The sequence below is a fragment of the Schistocerca cancellata genome, chromosome 4, assembly GCF_023864275.1.
Source record: "Schistocerca cancellata isolate TAMUIC-IGC-003103 chromosome 4, iqSchCanc2.1, whole genome shotgun sequence".
NCBI lineage: Eukaryota > Metazoa > Arthropoda > Insecta > Orthoptera > Acrididae > Schistocerca > Schistocerca cancellata.
The window spans coordinates 684,835,105-684,855,468 of record NC_064629.1 but is presented as its reverse complement, the minus strand read 5'-3'; the positions used below and the strand labels follow the sequence as shown (position 1 = coordinate 684,855,468).

At 39.2% G+C, this 20,364-nt stretch overlaps 1 protein-coding gene across 1 annotated transcript in view; it reads right to left on the bottom strand.

Moving 5' to 3' along the window:
• Window positions 1-20,364, bottom strand: part of LOC126183530 (solute carrier family 12 member 9) — a 138,218-nt gene that overhangs the window by 44,974 nt on the left and 72,880 nt on the right. The window contains exons 8-9 of the mRNA XM_049925598.1: window positions 15,064-15,262; window positions 5,590-5,832 (exon numbers count right to left, since the gene is read on the bottom strand). Of these exons, the coding sequence (XP_049781555.1) occupies window positions 5,590-5,832; window positions 15,064-15,262 (442 nt within the window). The remainder of the gene's footprint in view (window positions 1-5,589; window positions 5,833-15,063; window positions 15,263-20,364) is intronic.

The window sequence follows — 20,364 nt, the reverse complement described above, 5'->3', positions numbered from 1 at the left end:
AGTGAAGAGAACTGGATAAAATGACCAGAATGCAAGGATCTTCCAGTGCTGCCATACAGAGGACCACTAACAAGATCTAGATCAAGAGTGCTGTAGACACTGCTTGAAGCATGACTGGGCCATGTGTCAATCCAGCCTGGCTATCACTGACACCTTGACATCATGGATATTGTTATGTCATAAAAGAGTAGACTGAAGAGTGCAATGGCACTTTATTTGTCTTCAGTGGTGAGAGTAGGTTCTGTCTGTATGTGAGTGATGGACATACAAGTGTGTGGCATAGATGTAGTGATCTGCCTATTTGATAGTGAATTCGCCCACAACAGACAGATCCCATCCAAGGCTTTCTGGTGGTAGGAGGAGGGGGGGGGGGGGGGGGGGGAATCAGTTACATTTCACAGTAACATTTGGTGTTTCTGCAGGGTGAAGTAACCAGTGCCCACTACATTACACAGGCTGTTACCCCCACGATAATGCCATTTCTTTGATAGGAAAGTGATGTGCTTTTTCAACAGCAAGATACACATCCACATACACCTGCTGTGATGCAACAAGCTCTTCATGGTGTACAACAACTGCCATAGCCAGCAAGATCACCAGATCTCTCACCAACTGAACATGTATGGGACACTATGAAGTGGGAACTTGCTCATTCTCCAGTGCCTGCAAGAGCCATTGCCAAATTGCAACAATAGGCACAAGATGTTTGGGGCAGTCTATCACAGGATGCCATTGCACACCTTTATGATCATTTGTATGTGAGAATACACACCTGCATTGCTGCCCAAGGGGGATACCCTACATCAATGTTGTTTAGATACCGTTTACTGTGACATGTGTTTCATTTGGTCTGATTTTCTTATCATATATTTCTACAATGATCAAAAACCTGTCACCTCATGTCAATAAAATGACCTTGTGCTTGAGAGTGTTGCATTTTTTCCTTGTAATGTATTACATACTCATACTACTTACTATTTTTCATGTAGAATAATGTGTGTTCCCAAACAAAAGTTCGAAACACATTGGGCATATGTGTCCAACTTCCACCTCCTCTTCCCTAGTCTTCAGCATCCCACAAACAGAGGAACTGTGGTCATCACTGTAATGTTCAGTACTTCATCCCTGAGCATTAAGCAGCTGCAGTGAGGCGGAGCATGTGACAAACAAATGCTGCACCCCAAAGTTTAAAATCTGTACCTTCAGGCGGTCATAACTGCATTCTATCAGAATTATGAATCAAGTTTTTGTGCAGGATCTATTGCTGGAGATGATATTTTGCATTTGTGCTTTTTTTTCTTCTTGAAATATGAGGTCAAGTTAGTGATGTTTCTTTGCAAGAGAAAAGACTGTCAAATGAACAAAGTCAACATTGTAATTTTTTTAAGGTTAAAAGCATTTTTGCCTAGTAGTTAAAAATGTTTGAAACGAGTTTCTCTCTCTCTCTCTCTCTCTCTCTCTCTCTCTCTCTCTCTCTCTATTTCATTATTCACTTGTGGCCCATAGGTGATTTCAGCATGTGGTCATTATCAAGCGCTTCAAAAATCAAAACTCCATCTATACTTCACAGCCACTGGAATAACATTGAAGTGTAAACAAAATTGTCCACTACATGTACATCAGAACAAGTAAGAGTATACACTCTGGTAACAGGGATAAAACTGACACACACATTCCACTTTATCATCCTTTATTTCTCAAATCAAACACTATATATATATATTATATATAAAACCTATGCACCACAGAGCAGTTATGCAAGCAAACTGGTCACAAATTGATATTTATTGATATTTATGCACATATTGACAAAAAATACAAACTTTGGTGGTCATCTGATGAATGTGTGATACTGCAGGGCAATTCCACCATGCAGCTGGCACAGACAGTAAATGGGACATGTCGATATCAGGGCATAAAGTCTTTGCAAATTTCATTCCATGTACTCAGCTGGTCAGTAGACAGGCGCATGAACAGCATATGCAGATGTCAGCATTTCAGAGAGGACGTGAAGTTGGGCTTGAAGAAACTTATTGGAGTAACCAGCTAATCACTCGACATTTGAATAGGAGCAATGCCACTATTCAACGAAACTGGCAGGAATGGTTGAACCACGGCCAAACACAGTGTCAAGAAAGAAACGGTTGACCTAGAGAGACGACAATGTAACGACTAAGCAAATCATCAGACTGCACTCAGAGCCCCAGATTCATCATTATTAATGATCTGACATGCAACTGGTACTTCAGTGACCCCAAGGACCATTAATAAGTGGATCATGAAAAGGCACCCCTTGCGCCGATTACCAATGACCTCTGTACATGGAGAAGCCTATCTGCATTGGTGTTGGATGTATTTGGCCTGGAATCTCATTGAGTAGGGTAGAATTGTCTTCAGTGATGAGTTCTGCTTTGCACTGAGCCCCAATGACCAATGAAGATGTGTCTAGAGATGCCCCAGACAGCGGTAGCATACGAACCAGACTGTCATCTGCCCCATGGTCCAACAACCTGGAGTTATGGTATGGGTTGAAATTTCATTGCATAGCAGGGCCCTTTGGTTGTTACATGTGGCACCCTTACAGCACAGCAGTACATCAATGATATTCAAAGTCTCATTTTGTTCTTCGTCATGGCAAGCCATCCTATACTTGCATTTCAGCAAGTTAATGTCCACACACACAGGCTGAGAGTTTCTACTGCTCGTCTTCATGCTTACCAAACCCTATCTTGGCCAGCAAGGTGGTCGTATCTCTGCCCAATTGAGAAGGTTTGGAGCAGGGGCCTCCAACCAGCCCAGGATTTTGATGATGTAATGCACCAATAGGACAGAAATTGGCACAATGTCCCTCAGAAGGGCATCCAACAACTCTATCAATCAATGACAAGTCAAATAACTGCTTGCATAACGGCCATAGGTGGACCAAAATGTTACTAACTTGGTTAATTTGTGAGATTGAACTTTATCAAGAACACAGAATGAGATTGATAACAACACACTTCAGGGCCAAACCAAGTAAGAAAAAGACATGGGCAAATCCATGCACCCGCCTTGAGGAATTCCACATTGACCACACAGCAATCAACTGGACAAACACTAAAGAGATCATGAACACAAAGGTCAGGAAGAGTACAAGAATGGATTTGGATCATTATCTTACAGAATTTAAGTGCCTTTGGATTCCAAACAGGGACAGACTGCCACAGACGAATAGAAGCACCAAAAACATAAAGGTAGACGAGACAAATTAAGACACAATCGATCCAGATATGAGGAAGGAACTGAATCATTCGATGAATGGTATGACATGAAGCGAAATATGGTGAAACAGGCTGAACTATGGGGAAAGGAAGAAAAGAAACAGAAGCACTGGTGGCAGAACAAGGAATGTGAGGAAGCGGTAGAGACTCGCAGGAAACCCTGGAGTGACTGCAGCAGCACGAAGGACCCAGAAATATGGGAAGTTTTCTTGGGAGCAAGAAAGGAAGCAGCCCGAACAATAAGATGGACCAGAAGACAGAAGATGAAGCAGGAACTGGACGAGATTGAGACTAACTTCAGGAACAACAGCACACACTTTTTTGGGAAATTCAAAAAGAGTCTGATTGGATACAAGGGTAGAGAACTGTTTATAAGAGATAAGAAAGGGGAGCTGGCTGTTAGTGCAAAGGAGAACTGTAGGATTTTTGCAGAGTACTTTCATGACCTGCTGAACTGTGAACTGCCTGAAAACTAGCTGGAACTGGGGACTGACACAGAAGAGAGATACCCACACCCTCCAACCAGGGATGAAGTCGCACATGCCATAAGTGATCCAAAGAATAACAGGGCAACTGGAGAAGATGGTATCGCAGCCAAAATGATAAAGTGGAGAGGCAACAAAGCAATAGACAACATGACCAACATAATCCACCAGATCTGGAGAACTAATAAGTTGCCAGAAGGATGGAAGAATGCAATTGTAGAACCAATACATAAGAAGGGGAACAAGAGAGATGCAAACAACTACAGAGGAATATCGCTACTACAGGTCAGATACAAGGTGCTGTCAAAACTATTGCTCAAGAGAGTAAAAGAACAGGTATAAAGTACAGCTGGCGACTACCATGCGGGATTCAGGAAGGGAAGAGGATGTATAGAACAGTTATTCATCCTGAAGCTACTGATAGAACATAGGGCATTAAAAAACAAAAAGAGAGTAATAACCTTTGTGGACTTCACAAAGCATATGACTCCAGCGACAGACAGACTCTTTTTAGGATCCTGAAGAACAGAGGACATTATGGAACTACCCAAAGACTCATAAAAAAATTCTGACAGACAAGAAAGCAAGGGTGAGATTCAGAGGAGCACTGTCAGGAGAATTTGAGATCAAGACTGGTGTTAAACAGGGAGATGGATTGTCACCATTGTTGTTCAATATAGCACAGGATGAAGTGATCAGGTAGTGGAGAGCAATAAACAAGGAAATGGGAATACCAAAGACCCATGTGGGGGACATAAAGGACAACATGGCTCAAGTGGACTGCCTAGCCTCTGCAGACGACATAGCAATAGTAAGTGAGATGGAAGAAGACGCAAAGATACAACTCGACAACTTAAGTAAGGTAGCCATAAAGGTAGGACTGAGGATCGCCTATAACGAGACGACATTAAATACCACTGCAGACTGGGAAACACCGGAAGGCACTGTGCAAATGGTGAACAAATTTAAATACCTGGGAGAATTTATAACAGGAAGGAAAAGGATCAAGGAGGGAATAACAGAGAGGATAAAGAAATGAGGTCAGCCATCTGTATGGCAAGAGAGATATACAATAAAAATAATATATACACAGAGGCAAAGATAAGCCACTACAAGGCAACGGTGAGGAATGCAGTATTATATGCTGCCGAGATGATGACACTAGGAAGAAACGGGGCAGAACAACTAGACAGAAAAAAAGAGAGAAAAATACTAGGTCCCAAAAGAGGTGGAGGGAGATGGTTGCGAAGACCTAGGGAAGAACTGTACCAGAACATGAGAACACTATCCGGAAAAATCAGACTTAAAAGGGCAAGGTTTGCTGGACATGTAATTAGGATGAGTATGGACAGAATGATGAAAAGAGTGTAGGAAACAACAGGGAGGACAAGGGGAAAGACAGGAACCAAGTGGGTTGTTGAACTTCGGAAGGACTGGTTGGAATTTGGGATCAAGGTCGAAGGAAAGGAAAATTGGAGGAACAAATATACGCCGACCAATATGCCGGAGATCAACGACAGATAAGAATACAGGAAAAGATTAGAGTGTCACCAGTGGAGCCGACAGGAGAAAAGGACACTGAAGACCTCGGAAGAAGAGCGAGAGAGAAGAAGAGAAAGAATGAAGAGGTTCTGGGAGAAGAAGAGGAAAACACAGTCCACGAAGGGGCTACCCTTGGTCCTACAAAGGCCGTAACGCAAGAAGAAGAAGAAGAAGAAGAAGAAGAAGAAATCTCCTCAGGTGGTGACAGAGTTTGCTTACTGAAAACAATGCCCTAATAAACTTTCATTATACTTAATATATGAATAAATGTAGTAAACCAAATATTCACATTAGTAACTTACCTTCAAATGGTCAACTAATTCCAGCCAATGTGTGTATTCATAAGCAGTGACATCACGATCATGGTCATGGAAATCTCCAATTTTAACATGGCCCAAAACATACAGGCCACTTTTCTTCAAATCATTCACAAAGTGAATCAATGGACAAGATGTTCTTGGATTACTTACTAAAAGTAACATCTGTGGTCGCCAGAATTTTACATGGTCCTTTCTGGAATCCAGCAACAACAAATATTTGCGCACCTATAACAAATGTTGGAAATTCTGCCATTTATGAACGTCTGTTGGATGTTACCTATCAGCTTTACACTAAACAGATAAACTAAATGGTACACTTTTTACATACTGAAAGTTTAAATAAAATTATACATTTCATTAATATAAAAATGTGCTTTACAAAAAACTACAAAAGATATTTCTAAAAATATTTTCTTTTACATTCCTTAAATATTCCTTCTAAATGTATTGGCTCAAACTATTACCACACTGCCGTAACCATAAACTGTGAATGAGCATGTCAAAAGACAGCAACTTCAATTATACTAGAGAGACGTAAATAGTATTTATTCCATACCATGAAACAGTATTTTTACATTTAAGGATGAAAGCACAATGGATGTGTAAACCACAAAAAGAACATGCATATACACAACTATAAATAAGAAAATAAAACAGTCATATACCTAATGGTTAGTTTGAACACCTCACCATTTTACTTGGCATGGCATGCATTTACCTTCTTATGAACAGCACATAAACAATTTAATATGGCATCAAGTGCTTCTAGAAAAACAAGGTAAGTTGTAATAGCAGTTCACAGACAACTTCAATTCTGTTTATGTACTTTCACTGTTACACAATAAAGATTCTAGAGTAATCTAGAGTAATCATACTAAATAACAAGAGACTTTCAGATACTCATAACCGCTACTTTCATTCATTGTAATATGTGGTAGCAACAGTGTAAAACAGATCACAGAACTTATTCTTCAGAATATGATGGATGCTGAAACACAGATTACTAATGCAACATATTACTGATGCAACATAACTTTCCTTCTGACCACTAATTTCAAAGTGTCCTGTAGTGTAAAATAAGATGTTTCAACATAGATTTGCTGGAATTCATAGTTTTCATATTGTATTTACAACAATGTGTCTCATCAGCTGCGATGCAGTGATCCAATACTGTCAAATGTTTTTTATTCCAGTCTTTGATCACAACATCAATTCTTTTGACGATGACCGGATTCAGTCAGTAATGACTATCCACAGATTTCCAATATAAAAATATACACACCTAGTGAGCAGTGTGTCTTTCAACACAATACAGCATTATGTATCACAATATACTATCATACAATCAGGGAAACGTACAGATAAAATATGGTAAAAGGTACCTTTTCTACACATGTCCTAAAGTGATAAGACCTTAATAGCATTGTTAAAACATATAAATATACTCAGCACAGCATCGTCACATAGATCTAAAATAAGGTGTAGAATAGGCCACTTAGTCCACATAGTCATTTTTGCAACTGGCTACTGAAGTGCAGTAGCTACCAGAAATATGTTTTCCTACATTCTACATAGATGTCGCTACTGTGGGCTTAGATGTAATCATCATTTACATAAGAAACATAATCTGATAAAAACACATTAGGTCAAATACATGTAGCAGACTTTTAATATTGATAACTATTATAGAAACCAACTGTGATACAGTAAAAGATGAATATAGTTACACATATAAAATTATTAAAAAGGAAATATATAAAGATAATAGGCCTGATACTTTTATGGTGAATTTACAGTCAAAAATTGACACATGTAATAATTGCCTGTAGCAACCTATAAATTACCTATGAAAGATAAAAAGTATATATGACAACTGAATAAAAGACAGATTAATGATCAGCACCCTCTGTTGGGTCGGTCGCCAGGACATTATGTAGGTGCGCACCGCTTGTAAGAACTTAACCACTAGAGGGCTTTACATACATCGTGATGTCTCTCCCACAGAAAATGTTTAAACAACATATTAACATTGAATAAATAAAATTATCTGGTCTGGTCATACAATCCATGAATAGGTAGGACATAATCAGTTACATGATTAGAGCGACGAATGTATGGAAGTAAGGCAAATGCCTACTGTTCTCAAGAATCATCAAGCAAGGCTAGGTATAAATATGTGAGGCATTATTTGGTTATCATAGTACATTATCAAACAAAGCAAAGTAGGCATTGGGCACAAAATCACATTGTCCATTGAGTACCCTAGTAGGCTCATGCTTTTTGGCCTTGTAAATCTCCAACTCCTCCAACATTTCGCTGGTTTATGATAGTATATTGCGATACGTAATGCTGTATTGTGTTTAAAGACACACTGCTCACCAGGTGTATATATTTTTATATTGTAAATCTGAGGATGGCCATTACTGACTGAAACCGATCATTGTCAAAAGAATTGATATTGTGATCAAAGACTGGCATAAAAAACATTTGACAGTATTAGATCACTGTTCATATACACAACTATGTCACAACTGGTGAAACTAGTGCCATGTCTGGCTCGTGACAGAGTCAAAAGGCTCTGTAAACTGAAGGAGAAAATCAGTACTGTGGTAATGAATATTATATTCAATAAGCAGTGTCTTGCAGCAGGTGTCACACCGAAATATGCGAAAGTGAACATTAAACAACGGTCAGCCCTCCCCTTGTTAATTAAAGCCAAAAGTGAGAGGAACTGGGTTAGGGCCCAATTACGTGAATCATATAAACATAAAGAGTTGCTAAGTACAGAAGCTTTCAATTTACATTTGCAATTAAGTAATGAACTGTCTAGTACTCAGTATCAATTTGTTTGGCAAGAAATTTCTAACAGAGTAAGGATTAATGTTGAAAGAATAGAAAAGAGGCATAACAAAAAGTTAGGTGTACTGCTAAAGCATCAGAAGGCTAATGTTGTATAAAGTAGGGAGGATGATGGACGACATCGCTTTTATGATAGAGTAGCTAACTTGACAAATATCGAATTGAATGGGAATGAAAATACTCTGTTGAACAAAGTTTACAATATAATATCACTCCAAATCCTAATAACTGAACCATTACAAGAGTCATAGTCGAAACTAAAATGGCGTGTGAAGCAGCTAAGATAATGAAACTAGAAGTTGTGGACACAGCCGTTAAAGTTAATAAAGCTGTATCCAGCCAGTGTAACTCTTCTAATGCCATCAATCATGAGAATCGTATCCTAAAAAATCTTAATACAAAGTCAGAAAAAGAGAAGGCAATGGTTATTCACGCAGACAGGGGCGATACTGCAGTCCTTATATATGAAGAGGACTATATTAAGAAAACAGAGGAATTCTTCTTTGAAAATGAGATAATAGAAGTTCACAGAGCCCCAACGCAGAAGTTCCAGATAGATCTATGGAAAAACATAGAGAGCTCCCAATGTCTGCTTAACAATTACGAAAAGAAATCGCTAAAAATGATGAATCCTAAGTTCCCCAACTCAGATCGCAGGTTAAGGTACATAAGAAGGGAAACCCAGTCCGTCCAATTGATAATAATTTGTCATCACCATGTTCTAAACTAAATAAGTTTCTTAACAACAAACTTAAAGCAGTGTACACTTTCTCTACCAATTTTGAGGTGAAAAACAGTTATTTATATATATTCCAAATACTGTGACACTAGCTTCCCTAGATGTAAAAAACATCTACAGTAGTGTCCCAATAAAGGAAACAATTCAGATCATTAAACGTAATCTACTATATCATAACAAGATTAATACTGCAGAATACACAAAATTAATAGAACTTTTAGAATATGCATTAACTTATAACTATTTTATCTTCAATGGCAAAATATATCAACAAAAAAATGGTATTTGGATGGGTAACATTTTGGCTGGTACATTAGCAGACATTTTCATGAATGACTTAGAATGTAAGTTCTTTGTTATGTTTCCACGACTGACAGACAAGACTATATATTATAAACGTTATGTCGATGACATCTTGTTACTGTTAGAGGGGGACGAGAATGAAGTTACCGCATTTGCTCCAGCCATAGGCAGCATGCAGCAAAAAATAGTGTTTACTACAGAAATAGAAGAAGCGAGCTCCATTAACTATTTAGAACTCACCATTAAGAAGGTTGTTAACAGACATAAATTTTCAATTTTCAGAAAGCTTACATGTACAGATACTATTATTGGAGCCAGTTCATGCCATCCGCCGCGATATAAAAGGGCCTTTTTCACCTCTATGATCCACCAACTTTTTCAATTTCCATTAGCCGACAATGAAATACGCCAAGAATTTAGTATATTACAGCAAATTGCAGTAGCCAATGGTTTCTCAGCAAATGATGTTATGTGCCCACACAATAGGATAAAAAAAAAACAGAAAGTAAATAGGCAGACCCACAATCATCAAGAAAAAAGAAATAATAAAGAAAACCTGAAAACTATTCCAATGAAATTTTATGGAAAAATGTCCCAACAAATAGAAAAGTGTATGAGTAAATCTAAGGTTAGATGCGATTTTTAAGTTAACAATACTCTGAAATTCAGTGTAAAACATAGTTTGAGTAATGATTCTGATAAATTGGATGGATCTGGGGTTTACAAGATCATTTGTAGTAGTTGCGACAAATTTTATATCGGCCAGACTGGCTGTTCTTTTAAAATAAGATTCAGGGAGCATTTGCAGGCACATAACAAAACTGCATTGGGAATGCATCCGGCAGAAACCAGCCGCACTGTAAGCAATATTGAGAGTTGTATACGTATTCTATACAGGGCAGAGAAAGGTCGCACTTTTGACTTGTTGGAGGAGTTGGAGATTTACAAGGCCAAAAAGTATGAGCCCACTAGGGTACTCAATGGACAAAGCGATTTTGTGCCCAACGCCTACTTTGCTTTGTTTGATAACGTACTACGATAACCAAATAATGCCTCGCATATTTATACCTAGCCTTGCTTAATGGTTTATGTTGAGAACAGTAGGGATTTGCCTTACTTCCGTACATTCGTCGCTTTAATCGTGTAACTGATTATGTCCTACCTATTCATGGATTGTATGACCAGACCAGATAATTTTATTTATTCACTGTTAATATGTTGTTTAAACATTTTCTGTGGGAGACATGTCATGATGTATGTAAAGCCCTCTAGTGGTTAAGTTCTTATGATCGTTGCACGCCTAAATAACGTCCTGGCGACCGACCCAACAGAGGGCGCTGATCATTAATCTGTTTATCTTCAGATGTCATACAGACATTTTAGGTTTCATTGGTAATTTATAGGCAGCTATAGTCAATGTATCACATATATTAATTTTCAACTGTAAATTCACCATAAAAGTATCAGGCCTAATCAGGCCTATTATCTTTATATATTTCCTTTTAATAATTCCATATGGGTAATTGTACTCATCTTTTACTGTATCAAAATTGGTTTCTATAATAGTTATCAATATTTAAAAGTCTGCTACATGTATTTGACCTAATGTGTTTTTATCAGATTATTTTTCTTACATAAATGATGACTACATCTAAGCCCACAGTAGCGACATCTATGTAGAAAGTAGGAAAACATTTCTGGTAGCTACTCTACTTCAGTAGCCAGTTGCAAAAGTGACTGTGCGGACGAAGTGGCCTATTCTACACCTTATTTTAGATCTATGCGACAATGCTGTGATGAGTATATTTGTATGGTTTGACAATGCCATTACGGCCTTATTACTTTAGGGCATCGTGTAGAAAAGGCATCTTTTACTTTATTTTATCTGTACATTTCCCTGGTTGTATGATAGTATATTGTGATATGTAATGCCGTATTGTGTTGAAAGACACACTGCTCACTAGGTGTGTATATTTTTATATTGTAGATCTGAGGATGGTCATTACTGACTGAAACCAGTCATCATCAAAAGAATTGACATTGTGATAAAAGACTGGAATAAAAAAAATTAACAATGTGTCTGTCACACACTGTTCGAATCTCAGTGACTTCACTTGTTTCTAACTTGCTAATGAACAGTTAAGTAAAATTACACAATGCAGCAAGTTGTTTAACATAATAAAAGGAGGCATCAACCAGGATACCCTCAATGAGTTACCATTCAACCTCTGATACACTGTAATCCTGCTTTTGTATTCATGTAGTTCCAGCTTCTGTCTAAAAATAGGGAGTTCTCAATATGTAGGCTTCTAACTCAACAATCAATGCTACGTACTGGCCCCATTGGCATAACGTTTACACAGAGACTGAGCAAAATTTGTGACAATAGCGCATTTTAACATGGCCAGACAGTGGGTTCTTGACACATGGGACACAGTATCTCTGTCATTGGCGTACCATGAGTCCCTAATTCAAGGAAAACCGCCACCATTACTAAAAGCAGCAATGTTTTGGTAACAGGGGTTGCCACTGAGTACCACAGCTTACAATAGTGGACATATGGGTCATAGTGTGGCAAATCACTTAGCAGTATGATGCTTGACAATAATAATTGATGAGCAGCAATACAATCCACAATCACCCCCTCGCTATAGGGTACAGATGCTGCCACCGCCCTCTTGGAGACAACGTGACAGACCACCATACCTTGTGTGAAATCAGAATGAGATTTTCACTCTGCAGCAGAGTGTGCACTGACATGAACCTTCATAGCAGATTAAAACTGTGTGCCGGACCAAGACTCGAACTCGGGACCTTTGCCTTTCGTGGGCAAGTGCTCTACCACTGAGAGGTAGTGGCAGATGTAAGGCTGTGAGGACAGGGTGAGAGTCATGCTTGGGTAGCTCAGTGGTAGAGTGCTTTCCTGCGAAAGGCAAAGGTCCCGGTCTGGCACACAGTTTTAATCTGCTAGGAAGTTTCATGTGCATGGAATTTTTGCATCACTGAAATGATGGGAGGGGAGAGGGGGGGGCAACTGCTACATTTCTAGAATATGTGACTGGAGTCTCTCTAAATGAGATGCTCCCTTTATTGGCAACAATTAACTTATAAGCTGGAGATTCCCAAAGTTTGTAATTGTTGGGTTCAGGTATGTTTCCAATGCTCATACTTTGAACTGGGGGGGAATTACTGGGTTGGCTTCTTCCTAAACACATACTGACTGAAAAGCTGGATTGAGCAACTATTTCTTGCCGTCATGTTGGTATGTATTTTGGAAGGAGTTGAAAAATGATCTGCATAGAACTATTTTGCGAGTTTCTTGTGCACCCTCAAGGCACGGAACAGTGACAATAGTATCTTGGTGGTTTAGTGGGTTTCGAAAATTATGGTTGTGGTACAAAAACAGAAGTGGAATTGCAATTCGAGAGCACTGAGTGACCACGAAGTTGCTATGAAACAAAATTGCTGTGACAATTATTTTCATGAGCAGCTAATGCAGAGTGAGCATCTGAAAGGACTATATTGGGTTTAGCCCAACTGTGTGAGAAGTTTTGGCAGGAGACTTGTGTAAAATGATATCTAGTGGTCAAATCTATTGGGTTTTCTAAGCAGTAAAAGAGTACTACAAGGTTAATATTGTTGCAATCATGCACAAATATGACAAAACAAAGGTAAATAATAAATTTAAGATCTTATAACATAAGCAAAAATTATACGTACAACAAAAAAGTGAGTGAAAGTAAGTGTGTGTGTGTGTGTGTGTGTGTGTGTGTGTGTGTGTGTGTAACTATGTTGCATTGACATCCAACCAACACACACACACACACACACACACACACACACACAGATGATGGTATCTGAGATCTCTTCTTCAACCTTACAAAGGAAAGGAACATTTCAATGTGTTAGATTTCCTTGTATGGAAATCCACCTGCATGAATGTGTTTCAGTTACAGAGTCAATTATTTGGTTGTGTTTTCCATGAATATTTACTTGTGTGTGGTCACATCAATGACACATCTGACAACTAAACATGAAACTTCCTGGCAGATTAAAACTGTGCGCCCGACCGAGACTCAAACTCGGGACCTTTGCCTTTCGCGGGCAAGTGCTCTACCAAATGAGCTACCGAAGCACGACTCACGCCCGGTACTCACAGCTTTACTTCTGCCAGTATCTCTTCTCCTACCTTCCAAACTTTACAGAAGCTCTCCTGCGAACCTTACAGAACTAGCACTCCTGAAAGAAAGGATATTGCGGAGACATGGCTTAGCCACTGCCTGGGGGATGTTTACAGAATGAGATTTTCACTCTGCAGCGGAGTGTGCGCTGATATGAAACTTCCTGGCAGATTAAAACTGTGTGCCCGACCGAGACTCGAACTCGGGACCTTTGCCTTTCGCAGGCAAGTGCTCTGCGAAAGGCAAAGGTCCCGAGTTCGAGTCTCGGTCGGGCACACAGTTTTAATCTGCCAGGAAGTTTCATATCAGCGCACACTCCGCTGCAGAGTGAAAATCTCATTCTGGAACTAAACATGAGTGTCTAAATCCAGCACATGAAAGACAGAATTATTGGTCTTGTAAGAGCTGACCACAACCTACATTCATTATAGCTTCATGACTTCTTTAGACAGTATTTGTACACATATGTTATTCCAATACAAACCAAGTATTGCAAATGAGCACATTTTTAAGCAGTTCAGTACTACCTACTTTTACACGTGCAGCAATAGTAGCATTTGTGCAATTTTAATGAACAAAGTCAACTCGTAACTTCAGTCAGTCTTTATCACTTTATTCGTTCTGCCCATTACTTTCGAACAGCTGTCTAGAACATCTGAACAGAGCTGAAAGCAGTGATATAGTATTAATTACTTTTTCTTAAACAGCAAACAATGCTGTTCCATTGCAACAACCTTCATACTTCCATTTGTCTCTTCTTGGTTACATGGTTATTTCTTAATATGGTTCTTAAGTTTAAAATGCTTCTCGCATGTCATTCTATTATAAAAATATACCACAATGATAGTCAGTTGTTGGTCATCTACAAGTTCACTTACGTAAATCTGGCACCAGACTTGGACTTATATCAACAACTTTATAATTGATTGTCAAATTCTGCAGCATAAGTCACAGCAACTCCTCCACACAAGTAATATGCTTTTCTTTTTTCTGCTGTATATGTGCAGAATATTTCCACATCTTAAATGTTTAATAGAGCTTTGTTCTAGATATGTGTTCCAGTACTCTCCTATCTACACTATTATTCTTTTTTCTCTTCTCTCACCTCTGTAATGTCAGTATTTCACGTAGTCTTCGAATCTTAAGTGCAGGCAAAAAAAATTAATTTCACTATCATCCTCTGCTGTTACGAGATTGTAAGAGTTTCATTTAGAGGAGAAATAAAAATGTAACGAGAACTATTGATATTAAGACATAAGTCTCTAACATGGTTAGAGCTATACTTATCTGTGATATGGACAATCACGTCATTCATTTCACTCTATGCTTACGTACACTGGGATAATACAGAAAGTATGTTTGGTGTTCACAAACCTGATGGAATATAAGAGCTTGTGTTATAGATCCCCATCTAGAACCACGAGATGGGGAAAACAAATGTAGTGCTGTAACTAGCAGTAAACACAAGATAATGCTGCATGATGCATAAATAGTATCTATCACGAACATCATAACCATAGTTCCAATTAGACCAAACATAGCAGTATGCCATGTGAAGTACTTGAAGGAAGGTCTGTAACAAAAAAAAAAAAAAACACAAAAACATGTTTGTCTTTCTTCTCTAACAATGATAATCTTATTGGACTCAATATTGTTGTTACAAATGCTTTTCTTTATTAATATTTCATGCAAGACAGTGAAACTAACAGCTGAAAAATATTAACAACAATAACAACTGAAAATACATACCACAAGTATCCAGTCCACAATTACATACACTATTCTACACTTAACAATTTTAATTCACCAATTAGATTGGAGTAAATACTTTAATCACTGTCAATAACACCAAGATATTAAAAACAACAAATATACAAAGGGTGGTAGCACTTGATAGCTCTTTTGAATAAAATGTACAGTCTTTGACATAAAACATGGCCACTGGCTAGCTGGCACACAGTATAAGTCCTAGTCATTCACTTTAAGCAGCAATAAACTAAGCTGCCCCTCATAATTATGTGTCTCGCCATTTGCAGGCACTGGCAACATTGTACAGTATTGGCATTTCTGAAGAAAATTTTGTCTTCCACTTGAGCTGTTCTGGTGCTGTCTCTGTTTCGGTCTAGTGATAAACACCGTGCAGTGCAAATACAACATCACAAGTTTGAGCTTATCCTCCCTGATATTTTAAACAGCATTTCATCTGTGAGCTTAAAGTATCAGTTGAATGAAACCACAAATTTACTTTTTTTCACTACTTTCTGACCTACCAGTAACAGTAAAAGGTTTCAAAAACTTTTTATGAAGGACTCCATGGCTATATGTCCAACTCCGAACGCTTTCTGCTGAAAAGCTTGCCCTCAGAATGCAGTGGATGCTGGTCACCAGCCGCCTGACAGCGATGGGGGATCCACTCAGGTAACTGTGATGCATCGCACTTGCACCTATTATCTACAGTGCATGTTACTGTACTCAGTTTGAAAAGCATAAAATTATTTGCAACTGTAGTGTGTGTTTCCATGTGAAACATCTTCAATGAACCAAGTGAAGACCATGCTGTAACAACAGAGGTGCGACAACCACAAATGCAACAGATTACGCGAGGAATATTTAAGAACATAAACTGACATCAAAGTTAAAATTTCCCTTAAGAAAAAGGAGGATAAAAGAAATAAGACGTAAAAAAGGAAGGTAGTTCATTGTGTTTTGGTGGGCTTATTGGCATGCAGGTTGCAGAATTCAAATATCAAACCTTGGTCAAACTACTTAATATGATGTGACAGAATATATTGTTAATGATCAGTTTATATCATGTGACCTGCTGGTACAGCTTAAACCACAGTCCATTAGCTTGCAGGACAGGGAGATGAGCCAGACCTGTATCAAATCTGTGAAGCAAATTAACAGCCATTGGTCTGGTACACCAACTAGTGTGGCAGTGGTTTTTAATTAGTGTCGCAGACTCACTTCGGAAAATGCTGGGCTGGTCATGAACTTCTGCCTCAGAAGATATGATACATAAACAGTTAAAATTCAAAGAACAAATTTAGGTATTCATTGACAGATGGCGCAAATGTGATCCCTCCATTAGTGTATTGTATTGTACTGTATTGTATTGTATGAAACTGGGGACCCAGAAATGATGGAGAGGCTTTGTCCTTGCTGTAGCTCTCAGTGGTTCACAACCCCACAACAGGCTACAGCAGTCCACTCACTCCACCGCCGCCCCACAACAAGCCAAGGGTTATTGTGCAGTTCAGCCCCCAGTGGACTCCCCCAGGAACCTCTCACAGCAGACGAGTGTAACCCCAAATGTTTGCGTGGTAGAGTAATTATGGAGTACGCATACATGGAGACATTGTTTGCACAGCAATCATCAACATAGTGTAACTGAGGTGGAATAAGGGGAACCAGCCAGCATTCACTGAGGCAGATGGAAGACCACATTAAAAACCATCCACTGACTGGCTGGCACACCGGACCTCGACACTAATCCGCCGGGCGGATTTGTCCCGGGGACCGGCACACCTTCCTGCCTGGAAAGCAGTGCGTTAGACCACATGGCTAACCAGATGGGCTCCGTTACGGTAACTGGTGACAGGAATAGAGTCCAAACACAGAGTTAAAATAATTTAAATTTTTCAAATCACAAACACAGTGGACCCAATATGATGGAGAGAGAGAGAGAGAGAGAGAGAGAGAGAGAGAGAGAGAGAGAGAGAGATTCATTTAGCTCTTATGTTTATCTACTGTGTTCCATACAAGATAATGGGAAAAACTCTACAAATATGCACTTTACAAATGAATTACAACTGATTATGACAAGTTTAGGACATAAGTCTATCTTAATCAAACAAAACTATCTATAATAAAGAGCTTGCCCAAAACTATACAAATTAGTAAACAAATTACACACTTTTGACCTCAATACAGGTGTGTGTGTGTGTGTGTGTGTGTGTGTGTGTGTGTGTGTGTGTTTTTCATTTGTGGGGTAATGAGTCAAGGTTGTGAGAAGACATAATGGAGAGGTGATCTTACTGATTTTCGATACAGCTGTTGGTAGCTCACTGCAGAAAAAGGTAAAAAGCTGAGAAAGTATACTAAGTGTCCAACACAACTGGAACCAACAGTTAATGCAGCCTGCACTTCACACAGCATACCCATTACCACTGAACTAGTGAGCCACTGCTGCATCCAACACTTCCCCATTCCCACAATGATGACTAAGGCAAATAATTTACCTAATGTAAAATACAAGAGCAGTTGTAGCTAATACACAGAAAGATCCATCTGGATTCAAAAACATTTATTACCTCAATGTCACATTTTAAGTGAGAATCATTTAGAATATATAATGATAAGAAAACAAAGTGATTTTAGCTTGATAATACTGTGCCCCCCAAGGAATAAAGCCAGTGATCGAAGAGTTGTCAGACACACACTGTGATGTTGCCAAGTCTCAATGACACTAGCTGCAGCAAGAATGTTTGCATGGCAAATCTGTTTCTTGAGCATACCATAACTGCAAATTGAAAAACTCACTCAGCAGACATGAATCACTTTTCTTAGCTTCACAAGCAATTATTCAGTGAACATCATGAGTAGCTAACAGTCTCTGTTGTTCTGATTGTCACAGATTTACAACCAGTTTTTCTTAATAATACTTTCACTGGCACCACCTAAAAACATGAATGAAAACATAACATTATAGTGGACTTACTTGGTTGTACTCCCTCCCCCCCCCCCCCCCCCCCGAAGAACCATGGACCTTGCCATTGCTGGGGAGGCTTGCATGCCTCAGCAATACAGATAGCCGTACAGTAGGTGCAACCGCAACTGAGGGATGTCTGTTGAGGGGCCAGACAAACGTGCGGTTCCTGAAGAGGGGCAGCAGCCTTTTCAGTAGTTTTGGGGGAAACGGTCTGGATGATTGACTGATCTGGCCTTGTAACACTAACCAGAACGGCCTTGCTGTGCTGGTACTGCGAACGGCTGAAAGCAAGGGGAAACTACGGCCGTAATTTTTCCCGAGGGCATGCAGCTTTACCGTACGGTTAAATGATGATGGCGTCTTCTTGGGTAAAATATTCCGGAGGTAAAATAGTCCCCCATTCGGATCTCCGGGTGGGGACTACTCAGGAGGATGTTGTTATCAGGAGAATGAAAACTGGCGTTCTACGGATCGGAGCGTGGAATGTCAGATCCCTTAATCGAGCAGGTAGGTTAGAAAATTTAAAAAGGGAAATGGATAGGTTAAAGTTAGATATAGTGGGAATTAGTGAAGTTCGCTGGCAGGAGGAATAAGACTTTTGGTCAGGCAAAGACAGGGTTATAAATACAAAAGCAAATGGGGGTAATGTAGGAGTCGGTTTAATAATGAATAAAAAAATAGGAGTGCGAGTAAGCTACTACAAACAGCATAGTGAACGCATTATTGTGGCCAAGATAGACACGAAGCCCACGCCTACTACAGTAGTACAAGTTTATATGCCAACTAGCTCTGCAGATGACGAAGAAATTGACGAAATGTATAATGAAATAAAAGAAATTATTCAGGTAGAAGGGAGACGAAAATTTAATAGTCATGGGTGACTGGAATTCAGTAGTAGGAAAAGGGAGAGAAGGAAACGTAGTAGGTGAATATGGATTGGGGCTAAGAAATGAAAGAGGAAGCCGCCTGATAGAATTTTGCACAGAGCAGAACTTAATCATAGCTAACACTTGGTTCAAGAATCATAAAAGAAGGTTGTATACATGGAAGAAGCCTGGAGATACTGACAAAAAATGGTTCAAATGGCTCTGAGCACTATGGGACTTAACTTCGGAGGTCATCAGTCCCCTAGAACTTAGAACTACTTAAACCTAACTACCCTAAGGACATCACATACATCCATGCCCGAGGCAGAATTCGAACCTGCGACCGTAGCGGTCGCGCGGTTCCAGACTGTAGCGCCTAGAACCGCTCGGCCACCACAGCAAGATATTGACAGATTTCAGATAGATTATACAATGGTAAGACAGATTTAGGAACCAGGTTTTAAATTGTAAGACATTTCCAGGAGCAGATGTGGACTCTGATCACAATCTATTGGTTATGAACTGTAGACTAAAACTGAAGAAACTGCAAAAAGGTGGGAATTTAAGGAGATGGGACCTGGATAAACTGACTAAACCAGAGGTTGTACAGAGTTTCAGGGAGAGCATAAGGGAACAACTGACAGGAATGGTGGAAAGAAATACAGTAGAAGAAGAATGGGTAGCTTTGAGAGATGAAGTAGTGAAGGCAGCAAAGGACCTAGTAGGTAAAAAGACGAAGGCTAGTAGAAATCGTTGGGTAACAGAAGAAATATTGAATTTAATTGATGAAAGGAGAAAATATAAAAATGCAGTAAATGAAGCAGGCAAAACGGAATACAAACGTCTCAAAAATGAGATCAACAGGAAGTGCAAAATGGCTAAGCAGGGATGGCTAGAGGACAAATTTAAGGATGTAGAGGCTTATCTCACTAGGGGTAAGATAGATACTGCCTACAGGAAAATTAAAGAGACCTTTGGAGAAAAGAGAACCACTTGTATGAATATCAAGAGCTCAGAAGGAAACCCAGTTCTAAGCAAAGAAGGGAAAGCAGAAATGTGGAGGGAGTATATAGAGGGTCTATACAAGGGCAATGTACT